The 15165-nt window shown below is 37.8% G+C and overlaps 1 protein-coding gene across 3 annotated transcripts in view; it reads left to right on the plus strand.

The window, feature by feature from the left end:
* Positions 1 to 15165, plus strand: part of ATAD2 (ATPase family AAA domain containing 2) — a 47437-nt gene that overhangs the window by 15261 nt on the left and 17011 nt on the right. For 2 of the 3 annotated variants that reach the window (XM_076329148.1, XM_076329150.1), the window contains exons 8-21: positions 205 to 313; positions 1285 to 1407; positions 2310 to 2418; positions 2642 to 2757; positions 4052 to 4226; positions 4898 to 4986; positions 5331 to 5490; positions 7102 to 7192; positions 7591 to 7905; positions 9753 to 9879; positions 11250 to 11433; positions 12992 to 13177; positions 14436 to 14571; positions 14718 to 14914. In XM_076329148.1, coding sequence (XP_076185263.1) covers positions 205 to 313; positions 1285 to 1407; positions 2310 to 2418; positions 2642 to 2757; positions 4052 to 4226; positions 4898 to 4986; positions 5331 to 5490; positions 7102 to 7192; positions 7591 to 7905; positions 9753 to 9879; positions 11250 to 11433; positions 12992 to 13177; positions 14436 to 14571; positions 14718 to 14914 — 2117 coding nt within the window. The remainder of the gene's footprint in view (positions 1 to 204; positions 314 to 1284; positions 1408 to 2309; positions 2419 to 2641; positions 2758 to 4051; positions 4227 to 4897; positions 4987 to 5330; positions 5491 to 7101; positions 7193 to 7590; positions 7906 to 9752; positions 9880 to 11249; positions 11434 to 12991; positions 13178 to 14435; positions 14572 to 14717; positions 14915 to 15165) is intronic. The other variant, XM_076329149.1, reaches the window with a different exon arrangement.

Raw genomic sequence — 15165 nt, forward strand, 5'->3', positions numbered from 1 at the left:
TTTTCACTTCTCTTTAAAAAGCAGGTGTGTGTTTTTTCACTTCTACGTACCGATTTAAAAAAAAAAAAATCCCTCCCCAAATCACTTGAAATTTCCCCTGAAATTAGAGATGGGTGAAACACATCACATTTTCTGCCTCTTTCACTATCCTGCTTTCTCTTAAACTTGTTTGTAACATTATTCTAAATTCTTTGCTTTCAACAGAACCGAGACAACGTAAGATATTTTTTTCGGGCCGGTCTTCACCTGTCAGACAGAGATACTCATTTAGAAGTGCTCAGTCACAAGGCGCTTGCTGCAAAAGAACTAACAGGTTGGTGTATGGTTAGTGATAGTTCTTATTTATCAATAGTGCTGTCAGTCACATTACTGAATAATGCTTTCAAGGGTTTTCGGATTGGTGGTAATTACAGATTAACAGTATGATTACTGCTGTGGTAGTCTGAGGGTGTAAAGAAAACAAATGTTGCGAGGGGAGACTATACTTTTTATTAGCCATTAGGTTTTTCAAAATGCAGTATTTGTGGTCACTGATAAGGTGATTACGGAGGTCGTGGCTGAGATTGTGTAACTGAAATTCTTTTGTTCTGGAATTGAAGCCAGAATCTCCCTCTGAAAATCTCAGACTATTTAATCTTGAAGGATACAAATTATTTTCTTAAAACTGAAGATAATTTAGTTAGAGGGAAAGCCTGTAAGTTTTAGTGGTTTTTTATGGTTTTTTTTAATCACTCAAATACTAATACTGGTTTCTCTTTGGAATCAGTTAATGTTTCTGTATGAAACTATCCTTAAACAAGAAAAATGCTAAATGAAATTATAAATTATGGATTGCAATAGTGAAGACAAAGGGGTTTTGGATCCTCTAAGCCGTTAGAGCACGGAGAATGCCATCTCTTCCTAGATATGAGCACTTTCATCCTTGAAAGCAGAGAGTTATGGAAGGAAGGGCTTTTGAAGCCAAATTTTTAATAAGTTAAAAAGGTTTATGTTTCACAGAGTGGACACGTAATGCTAAGTGAAACTCCATTTGTGTGTGTGAGAGAGAGAGATTGGACAAAATGAGTAACTTGTTTATGAAATTTCTTTGCAGATTAGTTAAACATTTTACCTTCCTAAGAAAAATTAAATTTTGCTGTCATGTAATGTACTTTGAAATCAGATTCATAAGGAGTACAATGATCTGGAAACTTAATAGATCTCAAAGTAAATTCTGAGATTCACTTAAATTTTGATATTACTTAGTGTGTACTTTAATTTTTTTGTTTGTTTAAATGTTTGCAGACGGAGACATGCAGTCCACAACAGCGATTCCACATCCTCTTCCTCATCGTCCTCATCTGATGAAGAAGAGCATTTTGAGAGGCGTAGGAAGCACAGCCATAACAGAGATTTAAGGAGGTTAATGTAATTGGAGAACAGGGGAGGGAGGAATCTACTTGAGAGGAGTTTGCATCTGCCTAACCGTGAAGTGTTATCCTCTTCATCTTGCACAGTTTCTAAATTGCGGCAATATTTAATTATATCTGTTGGTACTGACAACTGTAACTGGACTCTCTGAAATTGGATTTTTAGAATTGATTTTTGATAAGCAATTTGATTTCTAGGCGGGAATGGGGGAGGAACATTTTTATGTAATATTTTAGTGTAAAATTCTACTGCTCCTGTGCTTTACAGTAGTTTATTCAGAACGAAAACCACCATAACAAAAAATGTTATAAATAGAGGAAATGATGGAGGTTTTGTTACTTAACAAATGCTCTAGAAAAACTATTCTAATAGCAATCTAACATAAGTTTTCAGCCAGATGTCTTTCAGACGTGTGTCTTCTGGCACACACATCCCACAGTCCTTGGGAAGGACCAGCAGTGGTGGGCAGCCTTTATAATGTTAATCCACACTGAAATAAATATCCCCTTGGGCTGTAACTTTTTGAATGTAGAAGCAAAAAATCTTTGAAATATGTCAGTGTGTTTTGGGGGGTTCTTCCATCACACAAATCAAGGTCAGTTCACAGTCTCCACGTACGGAAGAACTTGTTCTAAGCTTGCTGTGTTGACTGGCATGGATATTCGTAAGTGCTAACAGTTGTTAAAATAATTAACTCAGTTCAAAGTCTGGAGTGACCATTTTCCTTTATTTACTCATGGACATTAAATGTAAAACAATTTGAATGAATATTTAACTATTTAGGAAGTTTATGCTCATTTATAAGGTCTTCTGCATTCACTTGGCATCATTATAAAAGCAAAAATCTTCCAGCTGCATCTTAAGTTAGAAAGCACCTTTGTCTCCTTAATTCAAATCAGGTGTCTTCCACTAAACTTTCGGAAAGATGAGTTAAAGGGAATTCACAAGGATCGAATGAAAATTGGAGCAAGTCTGGCTGATGTTGATCCAATGCAAATAGATTGTTCAGTAAGTATTTTTAGTTCATTGTGTCAGTGAGATGTTTCCATTGCTTATGAAAGCTTTCAATAACGTGCTGTCTACAACTACCTTGATTTACAGTTTTCTCTCAAGCGATTTGAAAATTGCCTAGAACATTTCCTTTGTGCTGACACATAATTTCTGATGGAACCTTATCAAGGTCGCCACTTTCTTTAACATATGAAATGTGTTCTGTTGAATTTATCTTTAGGTACGATTTGATGGTGTGGGTGGTCTTTCTGACCACATTTCAGCTTTAAAAGAGATGGTCATTTTTCCATTGCTTTACCCAGAAGTCTTTGAGAGATTCAAAATTCAGCCTCCAAGGTAACAGACATTGTTTAAAACTATAAATTCTAATTTACCTGTCTTCAGGAGAATATTCAACTGCAGTATCAATATGTTTCCATGCTTCAAAATTTTCAGCAGTGTTGATGGGGTTTTTTAGCAGTAGTAAAAAGTAATTCTTAAAACCGGATAGAATCCAGAATATATGTAGGTTCAAAGATTTGCTGTGTGGTGAGAATACACTTTAAAAGTGTCTTGCCTTTAAAAGGTGGGGTTGGGGTGTTTTTGTTTAGAGTTCTATGTACAAGTCAATTTGATTAGTTTATAAGCAGGAAGGAATCATCTGCTGGTAGTCCCGTGTAATTTGTTGCTTGGAAGTCCAGTTGTCTCTCCCACCGACACTTTTTTCAAGTGCTCAGGTATCAATTTTACAATTGATAGGACTTGCAACTAGAACCTTGCAGTGTTTGTTGTGCTTGGGCTAAAATAAGAATCTGTCCACTTCTTACACAGCTAAATTAGTTCTGTGTTATGAAATGAAATTATTAGAGATTTAATTGTTAGCTTTATATATTCTTTGTCAGCAAAACTCAATCATGGTATATTGAAATACGACTTTAAATTCTTTACTTTCAGTAACTTTAAAAGTATTACAAATAATGAAACGAAAATCTTTCAGTGTTTTCCTTCTTTATTCATTGAAATTCTTTTTGAAACAGCAGTGCATTGGCTTTTCTAGTTGATGGCTATATTTATCTTGAAATGCAGAATACCCTCCCAGCTTTAGACTTCCTCCTTATTTATCATCAGCAATGGGTGGTCTGGGAGACCAAATCCAGTAACTTAAAGCTTTTTAAGGGAGAATGAAATGCTTCACTATCAAATATTGCTTTTTGTGAAAACAAGAATGAATATGCAGTGTATCATTGAAGAATGAACTGGTGATTCATAAGTTAGCCCAGCCTCAGATTCTGTGCTGAAGTTTGTTCTTGTTTGGCTCCACTGTGCTATAACCACCCCTGTTAGTTTGTCAGCAGTTTTGGAAGTGTCCTTCTGGGACACTACAATCTTTTCTCAAGGCTTTGTACATCTGCATTATCCTCTTCATTAATTTCGTTTACTGCCTTGTTGAATTGTGTAGGAACACAAAACTTCCACCTGTTTTGACTTTTCTCACACTTCAGCTGTTATCGCTATCTTATATATGAAGTGTTTTGGTTAGGAGAGAACAGTTGCATGTTTAAGGGATGGGGGTTGTAAAAGGTACTTTTCCATGATGGTTTTTTCTTATGTGAATTTTTTTTTTTTTTTTTTTTTTTTTTTTTTATTGCAGAGGCTGTCTATTCTATGGTCCACCAGGGACTGGAAAGACACTGGTTGCTCGTGCACTTGCTAATGAATGTAGCCAAGGTGATAGGAGAATAGCCTTTTTTATGCGAAAAGGTGCCGACTGCCTGAGTAAATGGGTGGGGGAATCCGAACGACAGCTTCGTTTATTATTTGATCAGGTAAGGTTGAAATGTGCCATGTGTTCTGTCCGAGTTTTAACTGTAATTTTCTGTGGCCAATATTTTTAAGAACTCACTCCTTCTCGTGTTTTGTCAGTTCCTTCCACTGAAACGGATTCGTCAGTGTTTCCTTTTTCAGTGCGTTTTTTAAGGGGCTTGGAAACTTGAGATGTATTGGGAAAGATTAATAAAACAAACAAGAAAACCTCACAAAGCAACCCCCCACCCCCCCCAAAAAAAAACCCAAAGAAAACCAACAAAAAAACCCAAACACCGGCCACAAAAAAGGTTTCAAGGGGCAAGAGATGGTGGCTTTAGATCAGAGGGAAACAGATGCAGGCTGAAAGCATGGTCATTTCAATTCATAATGGAAGCTTGCTTCCAGAACTTGTAATTGAATTAAGTCCTGGCTCTGTTCTCGGTGGTTGCCAAACAGCTGTAAAAAGTACTGGTATGATTTGTTTCCTGTCACCCAGTCTCAGTGGGTTGACATAGGGTGCTGTCTTCTGTTACTCGTGCCACTTACTCCATGAGTTCAATTAGCAGAGATCCCTGATGCTAGTCTGAAAGATCTAGTTCCAGTGACTTTCCAACCGTAATGTTTTTCATGCTCTTTCTCTTTAAAATAGTGCTGTTTTACTTATGTCAATATTCCTGTGTTTTCATTCTAGGCCTACCAGATGCAACCGTCAATTATTTTCTTTGATGAGATAGATGGTCTTGCTCCTGTGCGGTCCAGTAAACAAGACCAAATTCATAGGTAGTACATTTTTTGTATCTACATAGAAGCTATCTGATCTTTGTGAAAAGAAGACCACAACCTATTTAACTTTGTGACGCATTCATTTGTCCTGAAAACTAGTAATTAAATGCTACTAAATTTCAGATTATTTTTAAACAATAATTGAAAACAATTCACTAAGCTTGATATCAGCACAAGGCCTGTGTTACCTTATCTATTTTTTTATGTCTTAAAATGAGTCTTTCACTAAGCGGCATCTCATCAGTAAAAGCTTGTCCTTTTTGAGTGATCATTGGAGAAGGTCATGTAGAATGTAATGAAATTTACTAAACCAGTGAATGAAGATTATATTTTTCTGTTAGCTCTATTGTATCAACACTTCTGGCACTTATGGATGGCTTAGACAGCAGAGGAGAGATTGTGGTAATCGGAGCCACCAACAGACTGGATTCTATAGATCCTGCTTTACGAAGACCTGGACGCTTTGATCGAGAATTCCTCTTCAGCTTGCCAAATAAAGAGGTCAGAACTTAAACAGCCTTAATGCTAATGTGGCAAAGTCCATCTTTATAACAAAACCACATAACAGTGCAGTATCATGGAGCAGCTGAAGTCGAAATCAGTATTGTACAACTCGGACAAAAGAGGGATCTGGAGAGACTGCATTGTACTGTGGAGGGCAGATCTGGTACTGAATATATATGATTAAGATGATTTCAACAAGTAGTTAGTTCTATAATTAGTTTTGGTTTCACTGTGACCAGCCAAGAAAATGGGGTGCTGCTAGTCACTGAAATGTTTAAGTAAGAATGAATGTCTGAATTAGCTATAAATTCCTGCTATCTCATCTTGAAAATGAAAGAAATGGTGTGCACGCAAGAATTCCTTTTTGCTAACAAAAGCTTTTATCAAGGCTGGTGCTGCAGCAAACTAAAGTTTTTCATTCCCAAAGTGGTTCACGTTTGCTTTCTTATTTAATCCACTTAGGCACTTTCACCCTGAAGTGCTCTTGCTCTCAGTTCTTGGTTTATGAATGGATAGTGGACGTACCTGTGTTGGATTGTTCCCAGGCTGGGTATCCTGGGAGATACCTATAAGTATTTTGGGATCTGACATTCTTACTGGTACTTATTAACAGGGAGTTGGACAAAGATGTGAAGTATGCTGCACAGGTGCAGGGCTTGGGAAGCTTTCAGTTCAATGGCAATAGCTAAGCAATGAAAAAATAGGTATATAGCAACCAAAAAATATTGGGGGGGGGAGATAGTGTGCAAACCTGGAACCCTGTTTTTGTGGTTTTTCTCTGGCTATCACTGATACTTCTTTTTCTTTTATTAGCACTTTTTGGAAAAAGGATAAAATGCTTATTGATTTGAAGGCTAGTAAAAGTGCACTGAAAAGTGTATTTAACACAGACGTTTGTCTCCAGTTTTTATCTGCTTTCAGGAACCAGGAGAGGAGGTGCCATGAAACAGATATAATACATGATTCCCTACTGTGGAAGAATTCTAGAAATCTGCCATTATTAATCTGTGTACCAGGAAATACTTAAATGAAAGTCTTGCTAAGATCAGAGATGAAGATAGGCAACGTTTTGACATTTTCTGTATCAGTAACAGTAGTTTGAGTCATAATTACGGTTCTTCTTTGTAGTAATTTTAGCAATTTGAAATGTAGTGCTAGGACTGTTTTCCTTGAATGAACTGGCAGAAAAGGAAATTTGATGAACTAATGAGACTGTCACCATGAAATTTTGCTAGATTTGCAAGAATTTTCTTTGGTGAAAAATCTCTGTTTGCAGATAAGTGTGGGGTGTGTGTTTGTTTTTTTTTTTTCCCTCAGGATCATTAGGTCTCATACTTGTGGAAACTTACTTTTTACGGAAGCTATAAATGCCTCTTATTTCACTGCAGGCCCCCAGAAAGAGTTTAATGTAACAAATTGAGAATTATTAAATTTCCTGCTTGAAAAAGCAGAGAGCATATTAACTGAACTTTAAAATACTTAAAGTTTAGCAGATAAGAAAAGTATTTGTATTAATGTGAGGGGGTTTGGGGGTTTGTGTTGTTTTGTTTTGGTTTTTTTTTAGGAGAAAACTTAGGACAAACTAAAGTGCAACCATTTTGTTTCCAGGCTAGAAAAGAGATTTTCAAGATTCACACACGAGACTGGACCCCTAAGCCATTGGACGTGTTTCTTGAAGAGCTAGCTGAAAAATGTGTTGGTAAGTTTGAAAAGAAAGTGAGTTACTGCAGGTGACTGAGTCCTAAGGAATCTGAGCTTGTACCAGGCAGTACCCGACCTGGCATGCCTTGGGAGCAAACAAAGTTAGATGCTTCTTTTCTTTTAATTTTCTTTTTGTCTCTCAGAACATTGAATGGGCTTGGGGCATCTTCCTCAGGAGCAAAGCTTTGATTAGGAGGCTGCTTCATAAGTGCAGGGTATCAGGCTGCGAGCCACATAACAAAACTTCTCTGCAGTGCAGTAACTCTTAATTCTTTCTCAACCTGTTAATTTTTGGCTGCATACAAAGTCTTTCAGTGTTTCACTTTGGAAACCTTGGCCTTGACTTCTGTGTTGCCTGAGACTGACGTAACATTTGATTCTTGTTTCGTTTATTAGGATACTGTGGTGCTGATATTAAATCCTTATGTGCTGAAGCTGCCCTCTGTGCTTTGCGCCGCCACTATCCTCAGATATACAAAAGCAGTGAGAAACTGCAGTTAGATATCGCTTCTATTAAAATAACAGCAAAGGATTTTGTCATGGCTATGCAGAAGACTGTTCCAGCTTCACAGAGGGCTGTGGCTTCACCTGGGAGAGCGCTATCACCTGTTTCAAAACCACTGCTTGAAAACACACTAGCAAGAATTTTACAAGCCTTGCAGAGAGTATTTCCCCATGCAGCGCTTGCACTAAAGAAGGACCAACAGCAAGGTATAACAATAAGACCCACTTCTTTAAAATTCTGCCAAAGCAAAAACTTCTGATTTGTGCAATCAACATACATAAACCTCTCAGCTGTAATAACAGTAGAATTTTATAATATGCATGTGCATGCCTTTATTTCAGGAATATCGTCTATAGTTTTTATTCTGGATTCTAAACTGAAGTGCTGGATGGGAGCTGTGAATGACTTACAATACACAGTAGAGAACTATGCATTCTCTACTAGAGCACCCTGTTTCTGACAGTAGTTAACATCATATTTATCATTTGTACAGATGGATTTAAGGTTTAATGTATGAGGTGCCTCTTTCAAAATAAATATTTAAATGGGGGGAGAAGGGCATTTTTACATGAATGCTTCCAATTCCTGTCTGAAGAATGTCAGGACCACAATAGAAGTATAAGTGGTTTAAGCTAAATACTGGTTTTAGCTATCATGATTTTTAACCATAGTCTCTTAATATAAATGTTTGTGGATGACACTGTACACTTGCACGTGAGATCAGAATGTTTTAGTAGTGTATACTTTGGGGCTTGGCTTGCATAGCATATGTGAGCTCACGTTCCTGACTGCATCAGCCCTGATCAGGTTTAGTTTGTGTTGTGGTTTAACCCCAGTCGGCAACCAAGCACCACACAGCTGCTCGCTCACCCTTTCCCCCGCCCCACATTGGGAGGGGGGAGAGAATTGGAAGAGCAAAAGTAAGAAAACTTGTGGGTTGAGATAAGAACAGTTTCATAATTGAAATTAAAAAAAAAAAAAAAAAAGTAATGAAAAGGAAAACAACAGAAGAGAGAGAGGAACAAAACCCAGGAAAAACAAGTGATGCAGCCACTTACCACCTGCCGACTGATGCCCAGCCAGTCCCCGAGCAGTGATCACTGCTCCCTGGCCAACTCCCCCCCAGTTTATGTACTGAGCATGACATCATATGGTATGGAATATCCCTTCGGGCAGTTTGGATCAGCTGTCCTGGCTGTGCCCCCTCCCAGCTTCTTGTGCACCTGGCAGAGCATGGGAATCTGAAAAGTCCTTGACTTAGTATAAACACTGCTTAGTAACAACTAAAATATCAGTGTATTATCGCATTATTCTCATGCCAAATCCAAAACACAGCACTATACCAGCTACTAGGAAGAAAATTAACTCTATCCCAGCCGGAACCAGGACAGTATGTCAGTTGGTGAGAGCAAATAAACTGATAAACTCACTCCACTATCCTACCAGTATTACTCTCAGTAGATCTGGGAGATAAGTTTGCATTGGTAAAATAGAGGCAGAAATCCATCAACAAAATACAAGCAGAGAGACTAGGGGATTGGTAATTGCATCCCCTCTCTGTTGTCCACCTTCCATTATCTCCTTCTTCAGTGATCTTTCAGGAGCCTTATTTAGAAGATCTGTTGGTCTGTATATTCTGACTCATTAGTACTAGACAACTGGAAGTCTGTGGCCATCATGTTCACTTAATTCCCTCACTTCCAGTGGGGGAACCTGCTCCAGAAAGAAGTGGCCTTGTAGGGTTTTTCAGGTGTCTGGGAACTACAGAAGTTAGTCCTAATCATCTTTATTCTAAGGAAAAAAACTCCAAGTTTTCACCAACAGAGAGATATACCTTATGCAAATCATGGGACGTAGGACAGCTTTGTAGAGACTTGCGCAATCTCCTCAGATCTGTGGTAGGATGAACTCTTCAGACAATAGCATTCAGTGTGTGCCCTCAAATGAAGAAATACAAGATAAGGGGTTTCCAGCACTGATTTAGAAGCTGTATTAATGCAAGAGCGAGATAGGGACTATTCAGGAAAGTTAACAAACCTCTCTTGTCTTTCAGACAGTTTAAATCATATTTTAAGAAATTATGTAATTGACAGTGATGAGGAATCGCCATCAATCTTTGAAGATAAGCCAACGCATAAAATGCACGGTAGACAAAAGGAAAAATTCCTCAATTTTAGCAGGTAAATGTTTGTCCCCTTTACGTTTACATTTTTAAGATGGCTGGGTCTGTAAACAGTTTTGGTGTGAGAGGTGGCAGATGAAGGAGTAAAATGGGGGGGTGTGATCAGTATTTGCAAGAAGTAAGCATGAAGATCCAGCTGGGTACTAATGTTCTAATGGAGTACGCTGCCATAACCCATCAAACTGAACGGCCCAGCCCTCTTTTCCTAAGTCAAAGTGGTCCACAGACTGTTAGAACGTGTTGATTTAATCCATGGTATTCCTTGAAAGACCAAAGAAATGTGCTGTCTGTCCTTTTAACGAAAAAACCTGTATGGATTTGTGTAGCCATCTTTTGCCCTTCTACCTTCCAAGATTGTTTAACCAGTAGCGAGTTATGTAGCAGAAACAAAATTGAGAAATGGTTTGTTAAAGCACTGTGAGAAAAACTTAAACAGTGTCTGCATTTTGTACCTTTAACCTACTAAGTTTATGTTAATCTTTTGACATTTTAATGTGGAAGTCGTATAAGCCAACAGTTGAAAAAATAGATCGTTCTTGTCACTGTTGGGTCAGTTATTTTTCTCAACTTCTGTTGCTGTGCCGTCCAGAAAATCTTCTGACCTGCTGAGCTTGGTTAGGTCTCTAGGATCTTTGACTTCAGCCAGCAAAGGTACAACAGTATTGTATTGCTCTTCACAAATGTGTTTCATGCTAGTAAGGCAAGCTTACTAGGAAATTAATACACAATTCAAAGATGAAACAATTAGAATGACTGAACAAAATAAATACAAATCTTATATGTACTTAGTGTACTGCTGTAATTTAACCAATCCAATTGTGTACTTCTTCAGATACAGCTAATGTATTTCAGTGCCCATGTTAGTTTTTTTCTAGAAATGTTGTTCTGCTCCTTCCTTCCCACTATCTCCAGTAACTACGGCCAAATTTCAGCTAAACTTGACAGATGTAGAGATCTCACAGTTACTTAAACTCAAGACCTACTAAAAATCGGTGTGTACAGGCAGTGAAGAGATCCAGATTGATGTGTGCTGAGAGAGAGTTGTTATTCTCCCTCATACCAGGTTACTGACCAGTTGTGTGTGTATTTAGCTGGACAGTCCCCCTGTGTCATTTAAGAGCTGTTACTTAACCCAGCCAAACAAATAGCAGACGTGCTGGGGATTGGCAGGATTTCTTAGGGGAGGTATGGTACAAGTTTGTAAGAAAATGGGCTTTGATAGTCTTCCTGATCACAGACCAGCTTGTTATTTGCTGGAATATGGAGAGTATTTACCGAAAAAAAAAAAAAGTATAGGAAAAAACCTTTAACATCTGTGTGCCTATTCATCACTTCATTTTTAAACTTATTTTCTTCTTACTGTTCTAGAAATGCTTATTACCAGCCAACATCTTGCAGGCCACGGTTCTTACTAGTTGGAGAGCCAGGATATGGGCAAGCTTCTCATTTGGCACCTGCAGTAATACACGCCCTGGAAAAGTTTCCGGTTTATACACTAGACCTATCCGTTTTGTTTGTTAGCATCACATCACCGGAAGAAACATGTGCACAGGTATCTTTTTTTTCTTTAATCTCATAGGATTCACGGACTGTACATAAACTAGTAAAGTAAGCAAAATTCATTGTTAATGGAGGTGGCCTGGTTTGAATGTGCTGCTATGTTTACTTCTGTCTGAAAATCCACTTTTCTTCTAGATCGAATGATACCGCATAAGGATGTTGTACATGGCCATATTTTCCATTCCATATTAAACAGTGAAGATGTTGCTAGCAGCTCGGGAAGCTGGGAGGTGCTGCTAATAAACCCTTGTTTATGGCAAGAAATCCTGCCCATCTCGGTGGGATCCAGAAAGTTGTTTTCATTGCTTCTTAAGATTCTGTGCTCCCAGTAGATGGCTCTGCATCAGCCTGACTGCGTGTCATGCTCTTTTTGTAGCCTTGTTTTTTATTATATTTGTAAGGCAATCAAGGTTTTGGGGAAAAGAAGTTTCTTTTTTTACATATACAGCTTCTACTGCTGCCATATATGCAGTAAAAGCATTAAAATTCATGGAACGCTTACATTTGTACGCTGGTGTGTCTTTCTTAACTAGGAAAATGAAATATAAGCAGATTCAGTGCTGTTTTCCTTTTCACTTTTAGGCAGGAAATCCATTTTGTTGTTTGGCATCACTGTATTAAAATATTTTGACCTTTAGTAGCAGCATTTGAGAGCTGTACAAGTAAGGACGGACATGTTACATGACTGGATACTCATTTGTCACATAAGAGGAACAGTTCCTTTTTTGTTATGTGATGGTTGCATTTGCAATCATATAACTGCCATGTCTAGTCGCTGCCTGGATATACCACATGCGCTTCCCATCTTGTGACAGGAACTCCCTGAATATTCATAATCTGAAAGGGTGCACGGAGAAATTTGTCATGTGAAAGGACTGTTGCCACTTCCCTCATGCGGTAGATGCATGTCCTCTTCTGTGATTGAGGTACCATCTGTAGGCGATGCCTTGTGGTCTTCCAAAGCACGTAATCTGGTCTGATGGATCCTTTGGTAATGAGAGGCAGTGAGTGATTTAGCTAATCAGGCAGGCTAAAGACTGGTCACCTCTTATAAAATGTACTTGAAATTATGAATTGTAACCAGGCTTTTTTTTACTGTGTCAGCCCTCATCTTTTCACATAGGTCTTTCTTCGTTCAGACTGTGCTCCAGACTGACTTGGATATGTGCCCGCTCTGAACTGAAAATGGTGTAGTCGCAGTCGTGTAGCGATTTACCCAGACTAATCCATCTTGCTGAAGGGTTAGTCTTGTTCTTTCAGGCACGCTACCACACCAGCTGAGTTGTGAGGCTCTTTAGGAGTTATGTTACGCCTAAGTAGTTTTGAAATCAGGCAGAGATTCAGGTCTGTTTCTGTCTGCGTAGCAATGTCTATATTTGAGTCAAAGTGAAAATTTTACCTTATTGTTAAGGAGTTGTTCTTTTGTTGGTTTGTTTTGATGTTTTGGCTTCATGTACTCCTATTTCGTAAGACAGTTTGACTGATACGTAGTTGTTTATTAGCCTATTCTACATGGCTTAGTTTTCTTATCCAAGCTTTCATTTTACCAGTTGATGCAAGAAGCTCAAAGAACAGCACCAAGTATAATTTATATCCCACATATCCATTTGTGGTGGGAGGCTGTTGGAGCTACATTGAAAGCTACTTTTACAACACTACTGCAGAACATTCCAACATTTGCTCCAGTTTTGCTGCTTGCAACATCTGATGTGTGTCACGCAGATCTCCCAAAAGAGGTATTTCTGTTGATACTTTTCTTACTTTTTTTTCAATTTCTTGTTAATTTATAAATCCTTTAAGCATTGGAGTACTGTGCACTCTTAAGCAAATTCACACTGTTATTACTCAGGCACCTTAACCAGGTCTCTTAAAATTTGCTTAGACAAAACAATGCTGAAAGCATTTGTCTAAAATGTTTTCTGAGTAAAGAGATTGACTTGGACCAAACTTTTTCCCCCTTCTCACACACTCATGCTTATTAGACAGATGTATAAATTTACTTCAGATAATAATTCCAGTGACTTCAAGATGGTTAGGTATGTACTTAGTCAAGAATATATGGTGCTTGAAATGTAAATGGGAAAAAGGTATTTTTACAGGAACGTGAAAGATATTTTTACTGATAAAGTACGGTGGTCACACTGTGAATGATGGAATGTAATTTCAAACTTAAATTCTTTAATAAAAGTTTCAATTTCTTTCTTCATATAGGTGAAAGCTTTACAAATTAGAAAGCTAAGTTCAAACTTCTGTTTAATTAACTCAGAAATCAATTTTTAGTTGTATTCCTTAACAAAATTCAGTAAGAGTACATACTTAGCTTTCTAGAGATCTGAGAGTTGCATTAAAGGAAGGTGTTCAGAATGTGAATATGCTACTCTGATTATTTTGTCTCGGTTACTGGGGGGGGAGGAGGGGGTTACTTAGATGTGTTTATCATCAAATGCTTTGAAAGGGCTTAACTTTCTACAGAAGTTTTTATACTGTTAATAAATTCCTTCTAAAATAAGTCTTGAAATTCCTTCCGTACCTTCTGGTAGTAGAGATTGAAAAATGGAGTAAAACTTGGAAGTATGCAACTTCAGACACCTCATTTAAATTAATTTAAAAAAAAAAAAACACCTTACCAAAAAGTCCACACTTGTGTCCTGAACCCTGCCTGTTCCCTCTATAGCTGCCATAAAGATTCAAACTAAAGGATAGCAAGGCAGGTAAATACACAATAAGCAGTTAGAGGTGGTGAATGTCACCACTTTATCAGTGTATCATATGGTCCCTTCATTGAGCTTTAACTCTAGAGGTGTTCCTTAGAGAAGATATTTTAATTTGCCATGTTAGCAAATCTAGCCTTTTAAGACCAAGAAGATAGCTTTTCACAGTTTGTCTTATCCAGATGATTATTCAGTTTAATTTAGAAAGGTACTCATCTTTTTGGAATAGAATATGAATTTGTGTGGCCTTATATCTGAAATATCTTTTCTCCTCATGCTTTAGATAAAAGAATTGTTTATTAATGATTATAAAGAAGTTTTCAAAATCCAGTTGCCTAATAAGGAAGAAAGAAGAACGTTTTTTGAGGACTTAGTTGTAAATCAAGCTGCTAAACCTCCTGCATCAAAAAACAACGCAGGTGAGGATATTCTACATATAAAACTTTGCTAACTGTAAGTTAATAGCTATACAGCATTTGCTTTGGTGGTAATTTTCTATCAGTAATTTTTCATATGCTTGTATTTGAGTACCATAAATTGACTAAAAGTTGCTGATTAATTTAAGCTTGGCGGACACTGGAAGTACTGCCTGTAGCACCGCCGCCTAAGCCTCGACAGCTGACAGAGGAGGAAATGAGACAACTGGAGGAGCAGGAGGAGGATACGTTGCGTGAACTTAGGATTTTCTTAAGGGATGTGACACATAGACTTGCCGTTGACAGACGTTTCAGAGCATTTACAAAGCCTGTTGACCCAGAGGAGGTAAATTAGTGTTGATCTGTAATACCATTTTATCTGTGTGTATCCATAATTTCTCTGTGTTTGTATTTCTCAGTGTTTGTGTGCTCTTTATAGGAAGGTTTATCTTTGTTTTTAGGACTGTATTATTCTGATTTTTCAAGAAGCAGGAAGTGAATTTTGCTTTTACTTTTGCTGACTCCTTCAGCCTCTCAAATGTCTGTTATTTGAATATTCACTGAAAGCCCCGGCTTCCTTCTAAAACATCTTTAGAA

This window comes from Aptenodytes patagonicus, chromosome 2 (genome assembly GCF_965638725.1).
Source record: "Aptenodytes patagonicus chromosome 2, bAptPat1.pri.cur, whole genome shotgun sequence".
Classification (NCBI taxonomy): Eukaryota; Metazoa; Chordata; class Aves; order Sphenisciformes; family Spheniscidae; genus Aptenodytes; species Aptenodytes patagonicus.